Source organism: Schistocerca americana, chromosome 5 (assembly GCF_021461395.2).
Source record: "Schistocerca americana isolate TAMUIC-IGC-003095 chromosome 5, iqSchAmer2.1, whole genome shotgun sequence".
Lineage (NCBI taxonomy): Eukaryota > Metazoa > Arthropoda > Insecta > Orthoptera > Acrididae > Schistocerca > Schistocerca americana.
Window position 1 is genome coordinate 235,909,567 of NC_060123.1, and position 13,805 is coordinate 235,923,371.

At 41.1% G+C, this 13,805-nt stretch overlaps 1 protein-coding gene across 1 annotated transcript in view; it reads right to left on the reverse strand.

Annotated features, from left to right (window-relative positions):
- LOC124616287 (neural-cadherin-like) overlaps positions 1-13,805 on the reverse strand; it is a 476,208-nt gene that overhangs the window by 72,547 nt on the left and 389,856 nt on the right. The window contains exon 25 of the mRNA XM_047144590.1: positions 1,459-1,659. Coding sequence (XP_047000546.1) covers positions 1,459-1,659 — 201 coding nt within the window. The remainder of the gene's footprint in view (positions 1-1,458; positions 1,660-13,805) is intronic.

The window sequence follows — 13,805 nt, forward strand, 5'->3', positions numbered from 1 at the left end:
ACATGCCCTTTTCTGCTGCATTTAAAACATTGAACTGTACATTTTTCCTGCTGGCATGCTTTGACAAAGTGTTTATTTTGTTTTTACATGAAGGGGTGGATGGTTGATAACGTCACACATTTCAAACTGCCACAAAAACTAAACTAGCACAGGTACGACGTTCACTCGACCACGGCTTGATGCTGACTGACCTGTTGAGTGCGTGAATGCACAGATGGCGTAGCTACTCCCCCCACAACCCGCACTGTGACCAATCGGAGGTTACTTTCTGAACCGCCCTCGTATTTTGTTATATTTTTTATATTTCTAACTTATTCACCTTCGATATGCTTGAACAAGGAACAACAGACAACTGACTGCACAAAGTGTAATAACTATGTATGGCATTATTAAAAAATAAATAAATATATTGAACTTATATAAAAGCCCCTTGTACAACAAATAACAACTAGACATAGAAAAAATAATTAACTCTAAACAATATTTGTAAGTTCACTGTGATGGAGAGAAATATTTATGAAGAGGTTATGAGCCCAGACACATGCAATTAGAAAATTGTAAATGTAACTATTTGTTAACTATTATAAAGGAGCACATAAACAGGTCAGTGACACATTGCATATTAGCCTATAGACAGAAGTAGCATCAGCCAGCACATTAGTTTCAGTGAATGAGAGTCATGAAATTATTTTGTTGACTCTCAGTCAGAGTCAGAAAAGTCAGCTCTATACTTTAAGTTCACATATTTGTGTTTATCATTGGATTCTATTGGAACTATGATATTTATAAATCTAACAATAAACAGCACTGCATGCACAGGAGCATGCATCCATGTGTTGTGCTACTGAAATAGCTATGCATTACACAATGTGTATATTATCCTACAAATTTAATAATTTTTAACATGGTTTACATTCACTGATGTAAAAAAAAAAAAAAGTTCCATTCCCTACTTCCCCCTTTTATAGGCGGATTTTTTCCCCTAAGGCAGCCTATGTTCTTTCTTGGGGTACAAGCTGTCTCTGTACCAAATTTCATCAAAACTGATTCAGTAGTTTAGTCACAAAAATGTAGCAGATAGAGTTGGTTTCTCATTTAATAATATTAGAATGGAAGTAGGGATTCAACATTTTGAGGATTGTACAAGCATTGTATTCAGCAGGTTGAATCATTTTACATAAAACAAATCAACAAATAAAAGCATTTTCAGAAATGTGACAAAGCTCAGAAGCCAAACAGTAAATATTTTCCATAAATCATGTAATATTCTTCAGATTAATATATATCAACTACTACACAATTTCTAAAGTAGCTAATATTCTCTCTTGAGATTCAAGCTATCTCCATACCACATTTCATCAAAATTGTTTCAGCAGTTTAGTCATGAAAAGGTAATGGACAAACACACTTTTGCATTTATAAAATTAAAATGAATTAAATAAAATTGAGTTGACTTACATGTAAGTTTTGGTTGCATCTCTGGAATGGGTCCACCAATTGGTATTTGAAGAGGTGTAATATCAAATGCTGTCATATCATCTTCACCACCACCTTCATCATCATAATTAATAATATTTTCTCTCACATCATCGTCTGGTTCAGGATACTTGATACGAGCTTCACGTCGGCGATTGTATACGACAAACACAAGTACCAGTACTAAAAATAAATTGGTCATATTATTTATTGAAAAACTTTACTTTCTTACTGAGCTACAAATAATAAAATTATAATTTTGAGTGCATATAGAGCAATGTGATTCCAATAAAACATAAGCCAATATCACAATTATGATATTCAACAAGTTTCAGGCAAACAAATCATATGAAACAGTGTATATTTCCAATATCTGCATAAATGTATGAAGCCCATCTTAAGCATTTTGCAATGCACACATCATCTATAAGTGAAAAAGTATGTTACCTGAAAAAAAATTAAATGAGTAAAAGATACCTTAATTTTCTTCACCAGTTCTGCACTAAGCTCTTCATACTATCTGAATAATAATGAGAGCTAAAATGGAACGGCCATTTCAGCTGGCCTCAAGTAAAAATCATGATGCAGTTCTCTTTTAGTTCTGAAATCTGACACCTTAGCTAGTGGTCATATCTCAGTTTTCTATATGACCTTCATTTAGCAATTCAAGTAAGATGGGAGTCATGGTCTGTTATTCATTTATTCATTGCTCAGACCTTCCAGCTGGCAAAATAAATTAGAATTTACTTGAATAATTCTTGAATTAATCACACAATGCCACTAAAGCATCAAACGCAATAGAAAACTCTGGATATTAAAATCAGAAATATTTGTCAACATGGCGCTTTAATTTGTGATTGTTATGGACAATCAGTTGATCAGCCAGAAACGAAAAACTTCTTGGTAATTGAATTTTACCGTATATAAAATACACAGTTCTGTTTCTTAAATAACAAGCAGAAACATGTCACACATTCCACCAAACAGTTATAAACACCATTCATGCATTAGTAAAACAATATAAATTGTACCCCAAGAATATTAAATACTTATTTCAACTTGTTTTGAAGTGCTATAACTTCTAATAAATATTTTTTTCTCTTAAAACATTCAAAACAAATATTAAATATTCAAATATGACTTACTACATATTAACTAACCAAGTTAACATAAGCTTTTGTTATTATAAGATGGCCATGCAAACGTCAATGATATTAGTAGAAACACAAGGAACTGAAGAACTACAGAAATATTATTTTATTGGCAGCCACCTAAAATACTCTTGTTATTCCAATTTCTTAAAAGTAAAAGGTCTCTTGGCATTTTTGCACCATCAGTACTGATTAAAAGTAATCACTTTGCAGCCTTGAATGAGTGTGGAACCTTGCTGTCAGTATTTTGCCATATTAAGATGCTAACTGACTGCAGTTTTAGCATAAAATTTGGTTAGTTGTTCTGTTACTATAACTTTGCATCTCACATTTTTATATTACTTTTCTTGAATATATCACAGTGTGTTTTGAAGGTCACCTCTTCTTTAACTATACATTAACAGTAAAATAAATCGAAGTCTGAAGTGAAGTTAATGTGTGTCTGGATCCTTCTAACAATGAAAAGTATTACCTTTCAACTACGGCTTCAACTTACTCATACTAAGATATTTATTAACTCTCATTCACTTGCAACAATTTTCAACCAAGTGGATCATGAAGGATACATGGAAAATGAACTACACTGTGAGAAAGGACTCAGCTAATAATAACAAGGAACTTTCAGGAAAAAGCTAAAAAAATAGTCTTCTCAGACATAAAGTTCAACATGGAAACAAGGGCTGACCAAGACAGTAAAAAAGGCCAAATGTACACAAAGAGAGACATAGTTATATTCATATTACCTGTAGAGTGGACATAAGAGAATGGACCATAAGTGGCATCTCAGTAGACATTAAAAAAATTCAAGAAATACATAAAAAGTTAAAACCAAATAAGCAATACAATTCTGTAGGAGTTACTGCAGATAAATAATTACACAGTGATGATAATGATACTTCTTGCACCCAGCAGTGTTGCCATTACTGAGGATAAGGATGTCCTGATGTACAGTAGTAAACACACCCTTCTCAACTGGAACTTTCTCTAGTTGCTTAAAAACAGCTAAGTACCTCCTCCATTCAAATGGGGTCGGGTCACTGATAATGCAGCCAACTATCAACCAGTATCCTAAATCAGAGTTTTCTCAAAAATAATTGAAAGAATTTTCTGTAGTAGGCTTCAAAGCTACATCATGAAATGTCATTAGCATCAGCGTTGATTTAGTAAATCCAAGACTACATCCAGTGCCCTGCATGATTATTTGGAAACTCTTTCTAAAGCACTGGATGACAGAGAATACGCTACTGGTATTTTTCTACATCTGCCAAAAACATTTGACGTGACTGGCCATAGTATCTACAAATTAGCCACAAAGTTGTAAGAGGCCTCCGAAATAAGTGGATAAGGCCTTACCTAGAATATAGGCAGCAAATGATGATACTAAGGCAGGATAAAAGCAACGAATATGCCATTACAACAACAGCTCATCTAGTCAATAAATCATCAATTAAGTATGGAGTACACTCTGTCTTAGGGCCTCTACTGTTTCTTCTTTACACTAATGATATAAATGCCTTTAATAAAACAAAAAAAGTCAAAAAAATATTTGCAGATGACAGCAGCATTTTAGTTACAGTTGTAGATAAACTGTATCAGCAGTAGATACTTCAATGTTTTCGATTATTAGCAGTAAGTTAACAATAAACAAAGAAACAAAATTATGAGTTTTCTCTCCTCCCACCTTCTACAAGCATTCCAAGCATTGACAACATGTTACTGAAATCAGTTACCAAAACTAAGTTTTAAAATTTTGGCTTCAAAACAATTTAAAATAGGTCTAATATGGAAGCTCTTCAAACACAGATTTCAGAAGCTTGTTATGGTCCTTGTGTGCTAAGCAATAGTGCAAACAGATCAACAGTAATTCTGATGTATTAGCCTACTTCCATTCATTACTTCGCTATGGGCTAATATTCTGGGGAAACTCAGCCCTCAGCAAAAAGATCTTTAGGGTATAAAAACACTGTCAAGACTACCCACAACTTAAAGAAACTTGAAACATGGAGACCGCACTTCACTCAGATGAAAATAAACATTTAAGAATGGAAAATCCAGGATGAATTGTGACAATGTTATGAAAAGGATAGTTGCTACTCACCATATAGCAGAGATGCTGAGTTGCCTGAGTTGCAGAGAGGCACAACAAAAAGGGTGTCACAAAATAAGCTTTCAGCCAACAAGGTCACTGTCAAAAATGAACAACAGCCCCCCACCACACACACACACACACACACACACACACACACACACACACACACACACACGCAAATGCAACTCACACACACATGACCAGAGTCTGTGGCAGCTGAACCGAGACTGGTGCAGGATAGCAGGGTAGGGGTGGGGGATTATAAAGTGCTGCTAGTGGGAGCTTGCTGCAACAAGGTAAAGAGAGGGTAAGGCAGCTAGGTGGGGTGTGTTGCTGGAATAGAGGGCTGCATAGTGCTGAAATGGGAACACGGAATGGGCTAGATGGGTAACAACAATGACTAACAAAGGTTGAGATCAGAAGGGCTACAGAAACATAGGATATACTGCAGGTAGAGTTCCTTCCTGGGCAATTCAGAAATGATAGTGTTGGTGGGAAGGATCCAGATGGCACATGCTATGAAGCAGTCATTGAAATGAAGAATGTCGTGCTGAGTGGCATACTCAGCAACAAGGTGGTCCAGATGTTTCTTGGCCACAGTTTGTCAGTGGCCATTCATGCAGACGACAGCTTGTTGGTTGACATGCCCACGTAGAATGCAGAACAGTGGTTGCAGCTTAGCTTGTAGATAACATGAGTGGTTCCCTTGATGGGATATGTGATACTTGTAGGACTGGAGTACATGGTAGTGGGAGGATGTGTGGGACAATTCTTGCATCTAGGTCTATTACAGGGACATGAGCCAAGAGGTAAGGGGTTGAGAGTAGGAGTTGTGTAGGGATGGATAAGGATATTGTGTAGGTTCAGTGGGTGGGAAGGATAGTGGGTAGAACATTTCTCATTTCACAGCACAATGAGTGACAGTCAAAACCTTGGTGGAGAATGTAATTCAGTTGCTCCAGTTATGGGTAATATTGGGAACGCTCCTCTGTAGCCAGATGGAGGGGCTTTAGGAGGTGGTGGGTGACTGGAAAGATAAGACACAGCAGATCTGTTTTTGTACAACGTTGGGAGGGTAATTATGATCTGTAAAGGTTTCAGTGAGACCCTCAGTATATTTTGAGAGGGACCACTCATTACCAAAGATGCGACAGCCGTGTGTGGCAAAGCTGTATGGAAAGGAATTCTTGGTACAGAATGAGTGGCAGCTGTTGAAGAGGAGGTCTTGCTGGTGGTTGGTAGGTTTGATATGGACAGAGGTACTGCTGTAGCCGTCTCTGAGGTGGAGGTCAACATCAAGGAAGATGGCTTGTTGGGTTCAGTAGGACCAGGTGTAGCGAATGAGGGAGCAGGTGTTTAGGTTCTGGAGGAAAGAGGATAGGGTGGTCTCACCCTTGATCCGGATCATGAAGATGTCAGCAGTGAATCTGAACTAGCTGAGGGGTTTGGGATTCTGGGTGTTTAGGAAGGATTTCTCTAAATGGTCCATGAATAGGTTAGTATAGGATGGTGTCATGTGGGTGGCCATAGCCATACCCTGGATTTGTTTGTAGGTAATGCCTACAGAGGAGAAGTAATTGTGAGTGAAGATATAGTTGGTCATGGCAACTAGGAAGGAGATTGTTGATTTGGAATCTGTTGGGCATTGAGAAAGGTAGTGTTCAATAGTGGTAAGGCCATGGGCATTAGGGATGTTAGTGTAAAGAGAGGTGGCATCAACAGTGCCAAGCAGGGCACCAAGTGATAAACAAACAGAAACTGTATATAGTCGGTGGGGGAAGTGGTTAGTTTCTTTTATATACTTGGGTAGGTTGCAGGTAATAGGCCGATGGTGATGGTCTATGAGAGCAGAGATTCTGTCAGTAGAGGCACTGTAACCGGCCACAATGGGGTATCCTGTGTGATGGGTTTATGGACTTTAGGAAGCATGTAGAAGGTAGGAGCGCAGGGAATAGGAGGGGTGAGGAGAGAAATGTACTCCAGAGAGCTGGTGTGGGATGGGCCTAAGAAGGTGAGGAGAGACTGGAGATCCTGCTGGATTTCTGGAACAGGGTCACTTTGGCAGGATTTGTAGGTGGATGAATCTGACATCTAGTGGAGTCCTTCTGCCAGGTAATCCTTGCGGTTCAAAACAACACTGGTGGAGCCTTTGTCAGCAGGTACCATTATAAGGTAAGGATCAGTTTTTAGGTGGTGGATTGCAGTTCTTTCTGTCTGAGTCAGTTCACTCCTACATCCAACTGGAGCCACCTCCACCACCCCCAAATTACAGAATTTCTTAACTTCGAATTTTGCCTTACCATTATTTCCCAAATCCCTAAACAAGCAAACTAACCTTACATCCAAAGTCCGACCATCCGGCCTCAGAGGAGCATTCCCCTCACGACTCAGTATCACTCAGGACTGGAGCAACTGAATTACATTCTCTGCCAGGGTTTTGATTATCTCTCATAGTGCCCTGAAATGAGAACTGTTCTACTCACTATCCTTCCTACCCTTCTCACAGTGGTATTCCACCTGTCCTTCCCTACACAACCCCTGCTTCCAATTCATTGCCTCATGGCTCATATACCTGTAATAGACCTAGAAGCAAGATCTGTCCCATACATCCTCCTACCACCACCTATTCCAGTACTACACAGACCACTATTCCATCAATGCACCCAGTCTGTTTACTTCTCTCCTTTTCCAGCAATCTCTCCCTCGCCCTCTGTCTAGCCTCCCGACTGCATTTAGCTGTCCTAACCTCTCTCCACCTCATCCCAGCAAGCTCCCACTAGCAGCACTTTACTGTCTTCCACCCCTACCCTGCTGTCCCTCCCCTCCCTGATGAACCCTCCTCCTTACTCCCACCTGCCTGCCTCTTCCATCACGCTCTGCTGCTTGTAGTCTGGCTTTGGCTGCCAGAGACTATGGTCATGTGTGTGTGAGTTGTGTTTGTGTGCACGTGTGTGTGTGTGTGTAGCTCTTGTCTATTTTTGACATAGGCCTTGTTGTCCGAAAGCTCATTTCGTGACAGCCTTTTTGTTGTGCCTATCTGCGACTCCACATTTCTGCTATACAGTGAGCAGCAACTATCCTTTTCATAATATTGTAAACATTTAAGAAACTATTCTGAATGCAGATAAGTACATTTTAAACAGAACTAGGGAACTACAACAAAGTAAACATGCCCATAGCCACAACACAAGAAACAGCTTTAATATCCACTTGGGAGCGTCAACAGCAAGCCACAGAGAGTAAACAACTGGACAACAGCAAGAGAAAGACAGACAATGGAGATGGCATGGTGGAATAACAAGTCTAACGAGTAAATCCAGAACCAAAACCATGACTTGTTGCAAGATCAATACAATAGCACAGTGAAATCATGACTGTCTGATTGAGCAGCTGTGCTGCTGGTTTTAAAGGAGAGCTGCAGGCACTTTTAGGCTGGCAGGATGGGCTTCTCTCCATAGCCATCAATGCAGTGGCGTCAGCAGCACTCGTAGATTACAGCATTGTCATCTAGTGGCTGTCACTTAGGTCCATGCATTCTGGCACGCTTTGAGACTCACTGGGTCAGGATCAGATCCCTCCTCCCTGCAACAAGTGCTTAGGGCCAGAAGTGCCAAGGATGATGCTTGGGAAGGTGAACTGGTGCCTCCTGGCACTGAAGGTCACTGACTGGGGACCTCTGGCAACATGGAGGGGCATGAAGGCAGGAGCAATGATTGCTGCGGAGGTGGAGGTTGCAGTGAGGACTTCATCTCCATGCCAGTACACTTGGGAGCTGCCGCTGGTGTCCTGGAGCACAAGTTGTACTCATGTGGATGGGGGATTGGCATGGGTTGGTGGACTCCCCCTCCATGCCAGTGCACATGGGAACTGCCGCTGGTGCCCTGGAGCACAAGTTGTACTCATGTGGATGGGGGATTGGCATCAGTGGGTGTTCCAAGTCCAACACAGCCACTGAAAGTGGAGCAATCATGAATAGAGTTGATTGCTATGATGGCACTTCAAGCCCCTCAGAGTGTCAACCATCATAGTATGTCACCCTTTGGTGGCAACCACTGTAGCCAGCACCCATGAGGGTTTCACTCCATATGAGCAGGCCCATACAGCAGAATCTGGAAGGCCACACCCGGCATGCTGCGTCTAGACCTCCTTGGCCTGTGGGGCCAGGATATGGAGGAGAGTATGCAGCTACCACCCACAGAAGAGGTCTGCTCTTCAACGGTTGTGGACACAGGTGGTCCTGTAGGTGCACTGAAACACTGAGCGCACATCAGTGGTGGTGGAAGTGCCAACTGCCTTTAACATTTGTTGATTAAACATTCGCACATACATTCCAATTTGCTATTGGAGAAACAGTGAAATGGTAGTTCAAACAGGTGCTTGATGCCGTGCAAAACTGTTAGAAAGCTGTCACTGTGAATTGAGGCCCACTGTCTGACGCAACTGTACAAAGAAGCCTTTCAATGGCTAGAATATGTATGACAGCACTGAGGGTAGCGTCAGTGGTGGTGGTCGCTATGTTGATGGTCTATGGGTAGTTAGGGTATGCGTCCACTATTGTGAGCCACATAGAGCCCAGAAAGGAGCCAGCGAAGTCCCAGGGGTGATGGGGTGTGGCCCAGTGGGTGAAAGACTGGAGAGGAGCAGCCTGGTTCCAGCCACAAGTGGAATAGCTGTGCACCATGTACCATGGCCTCCACCTCTTTGTTCAGCCCCATTCAGTAGGCATGTCACCTTGCAAGGACTTTTGTCCACAACATACCCATGATGGAGGAGGCACCAAACCTGAGGGCGCTGTGTAGACAGGATAACAACATGGAGAGTATCTGCCTCTGTGTCAAGCAGAACATTGGAGACAACTGCCAAACAATGGGAGAGGCAACTCCAGGCGCAGAGTTCTCGATTACCAAACTTTGAAAAATAAGTGGACCGCCCATGGTTTTTCAGTGCATGGTGCACTTAAGGCAGGATCATGATGTGTGCCTGCAGCTATATGAGAAGCTATTATGGGAAACCCACCCAAGGAGTGCTCTTCCTCCATGTCAATGTGGAAACAGGAGATTTCCTGTTGGTCAAATGCCGGGTCAGGCTGCAAGCCAAAAGGGCAAGTGCCGCACGGGATTAGCCGAGTGGTCTAAAGTACTGCAGTCATGGACTGTGCAGCTGGTCCTGGAGGAGGTTAGAGTCCTCCCTCGGGCAAGGGTGTGTGTGTTTGTCCTTAGGATAATTTAGGTTAAGTAGTGTGTAAGCTTAGGGACTGATGACCTTAGCAGTTAAGTCCGATAAGATTTCACAAACATTTGAACAAAAAAAAAGGGCAAGTGAGAGAAAGTATCAGCATTTGGAAGTTGTACTGTGGGCTTTTATGTAACAGTATAATTGCAGGAGTTGAGAAATAGCACCCAGCATTGGAGCCATTGTGCCATCTGCTTCAGAAGCCGAGAGCTGGACCAAAGATTACTACTTGTTGTTTGTAGTCTGTAATAAGGGTAAAGTTGGTACTGAATAGGTAAATATGGAATTTCTTAATGGCAAGAATATTCACTAAAGCTTTTGTTTTCGATTTGCAATTAGTTCTTTTGAGCAGGTGTCAGCATCTCTGATGCACAGGCAATAGGTTGCTCAGTACCATCATCATTCTTATCCACCAGCATTGCACCCATGACATTGGGAGAACCATCAGTAGCAAAAATCAGTGGAAATGATGGAGAAAAGGGCATAAGGCAGGGCACTAAGAGCAGCAGATGCTTCAGCGGTGCGAAAGCGTGTTCACGGTCAGCCACCCATTTGAAGTGAATGCCCTTCTTTCATAACCAGTTGAGAGGATGCTTAATGTGGGCTGCTTGTGGAAATAACTTAGAATAATAATTCACTTTAAAAAAATTAAAAAAATAATAAAATAAAATAAAAAACCTGCAACTTCTGTATGTTTTGAGGGCAGGATGGAGATTCAACAGCAAAAACATTGCAGTCAGCAGGACGAATCCCTTCTTTGTTGAATAAGTGACCAAGGCATTCCACTTGCTCCAGGAAAAAGCTGGCATTTGTGTATCACTTGAGCCCTGCATCACGCAATATAGTAAAGAGGGAACATATAGATTGCACAGGTTGTCCTGACATGTAGTTCCCATGACAATTAAGTCGTTGAGATAGTTAGTAAGAACAGAGATGGATATGAACAGTTCTAGGTGCCTCTGGAAGACTACTGGAGCAACCCCAAAGGGCAACTGCTTGCATCTGTATACACCAAAGGGAGTTTGATGACCATAATGCATTGTGATTCCTCATCCAGTGGGATCTGCAAATATACATTGCCAAGGTCTATCTTGGAAGAAAAATGTTAACCTCCTACAAACTTCATGAGAAGGTCCTTTGTATTTACTACAGAGTAGGTTTCTACTTGTGCTTGGGTATTAACTTTCAATTCAAAATCTCCACATACCCACAGGGAGTCATTGGATTTCTTAACCACCACGACGGGTATGGCCCAAGTACTGGTTTTAACAGGTTTGAGTGCCCCAGCTTCATAGAGGTGACTGAGTTCTTGCTTAATGGCCATCTGTAAAGAGACAAAAATAGGGTGCATCTGGCAGAAAAGGGGTACTCCATCTGAATGTAAGCAGATATAAGCCTGGACATTTGTTGCACACCCCAGGCCAGGTTTAAATACAGCTGTGAGTGTGGTACAGAAGTCGTTAAGCTCCTGTATCTGAGATGGCCTGAAACTCATCAGTGATGGAGAATCCAAGCAGCAAGAAGGCATCCAGACTGCCAGCTGAGTGACTATCAACAACAAACTGCGTTGTCAGTCATACAACTTTTTGTACACAATGCTGATTGTGAATTTATCCCGTAGGAAGATCAAACTCTCATCATATGTAACTAATGTACTGGAAGGAGGGGCTATATCAGGGGAACCAAGAAGAGCATATGTTTGGAGATTAGTCAAAGAAAACATAGTTCCTATGTCCACCTGGACATCAACATCCTTATTTGCAACTGGGATATTGATAAATAACTAAGTGGCTTTGAGAAACAAGTGCCTCAAGTTCATGCACTGTCCCTTGATGCATGTGGGGAGTGGTATCCAACTTCCCCAATGGCTGATGACAGACAGTTTGGAGATGCCCATTTTTCCCACAATGGGTACAGTGGTACAGTGCACCCAACAATCCATAAATGGGTGTGCCGTGAAACTGTCAGGACATGACAGGAGACCTCACTGCTTATGCCAATAGGCAGGACAAGCTGTTCATAGGCCGGTGACACATCCAAAATCAACTAATCACAAAGCCACCATCAGGAAAAAGACTTACAAGAATGAGGCATTTATTATTCACTGCCTGTGTGACCTCAAAACAGCCCAATTTTTTCTAAATATTGTTCAAGAAACAGTTGGCTAGTTTGAGGGCTGCAGTGCGTACTTCTGAATCTGGAGCCACTTACGTCTTGCATCAAAGAATCTGCTTATGAAGTTTTGCAAGCCGGGTCTTACAAGTGAAACCACAACATTTACTCAGTCCTTGCAAATCTGTCACCCGTGAGCAGTCGGACGGACCAGGCTGCTTGTTGTATTGATGGAATTAAGGCATGATGCGATGAGATGGAATCATAATAATAATTTAACAGCAATGTGAGTTTTGGAAGTGGAGCCAACTTCTTTACTAAGTTAAACATCTCCAGGAAAGCCTAAGAAACAAAGAGTGACTGTTGGAAAGTTTCATTCAAAACCCAAAAAGTGGCAGTGTGCTGTTTCAGCCATAGCAAGTGTGTGTCCCAATCCTCTTTGGTGTGATTAAATGGGAGAAACGCAGGTGGGTGGCTCTCCACCTGTAAAGTGATCACAGCCGGGATGGCTTGGGAACTCTGACCCTGAAGGCAATCTGACAAAAGCTGAATTTCCTGCTGGAGCAAATTTGTTTGCTGTTGTTGTTATTGTTGAAACTGCTGTTGATATTGCTGCTGAAGCAGCAGCAGCTGCTATTGCTGTTGCACAAGCTGAGGAGCTTTTCATCCATGAAATGCTGCTAACATTTTACTTAATCACTAATTATAGAGACCAGAATCTAACAAGAACAAAAACAACTTAAGAACGCAACAATGTGTAACAAGATCAATACAATAGTGCAATGAAATCATGACTGACTGATTGAGTAGTTGCACTGCTGGCTTTAAAGGAGAGCTAAAGGTGCTGATAGGTCAGTTGTGTGTGCGTGTGCGTGTGTGTGTCTTTGTAGCCAGTAATGCTGCACTGACAGCATAGCACTCATAAGTTACATCAGTGTTAACAATGTTAAAATCTTCTGGGTTGTTAGGCCGCATAATATTTCCTTCTAAAATAATCGACGTTTCCACCCCTCTGCTGGGATCTTCTTCAGGATGTTCCGGTGTCCACTACTGCAGACTTACATACACTAGGTGTTGTTTAGCAGCTGACACTGTGATCCATGCCTTCCAGCAAGCTTTCCAACACACCAGGCCAGGATACAATAAATTTATAACATTGGATAATATCTTCCATTTACATTCTTTTGTTTGCTATTTATAATTAACAATTGTAATTTGTTAACTAAAATTTGTTTTTGCTCTGTCTCTCTCTCTTTCTTAAATTTGACTTATCCTATATCTAGTACACTATTTAATGTTGTAATGAACCAGAAAGGACAAATAAATTAAGAAAATGATGATTACTGCTCTGTGAGTGAAAGTAGCAATAAACTGGCATACTTTGTAGTGAAATTCAGTGTTCATGCACGATGGTGATAATCCACTCCCAGTCTTTTACAAATATTATATGTTCATTTGCAATAACCTGTTTCACACTATAAATGTTTTTCTGTAGCAGGAGATTTAGAATTCATCTTTGTAAAATGGTCTTTCTCTTCTAAACTCACAGAAACATCTGACTTTCTAGATGCACATATCAAGAACAATGGAATATATTTACTTTAACATATTTTTATGATTATATAAGGCCTTGGCACAAAAATCATTCAGAAAGAGGGCTTTCTTTGAATATAGCTTGTTTGTAACTGATAGTTTTTCACTTTCCTCACTAATGTCTGGAGAATAGCCAAAAGATGAAGACCAAC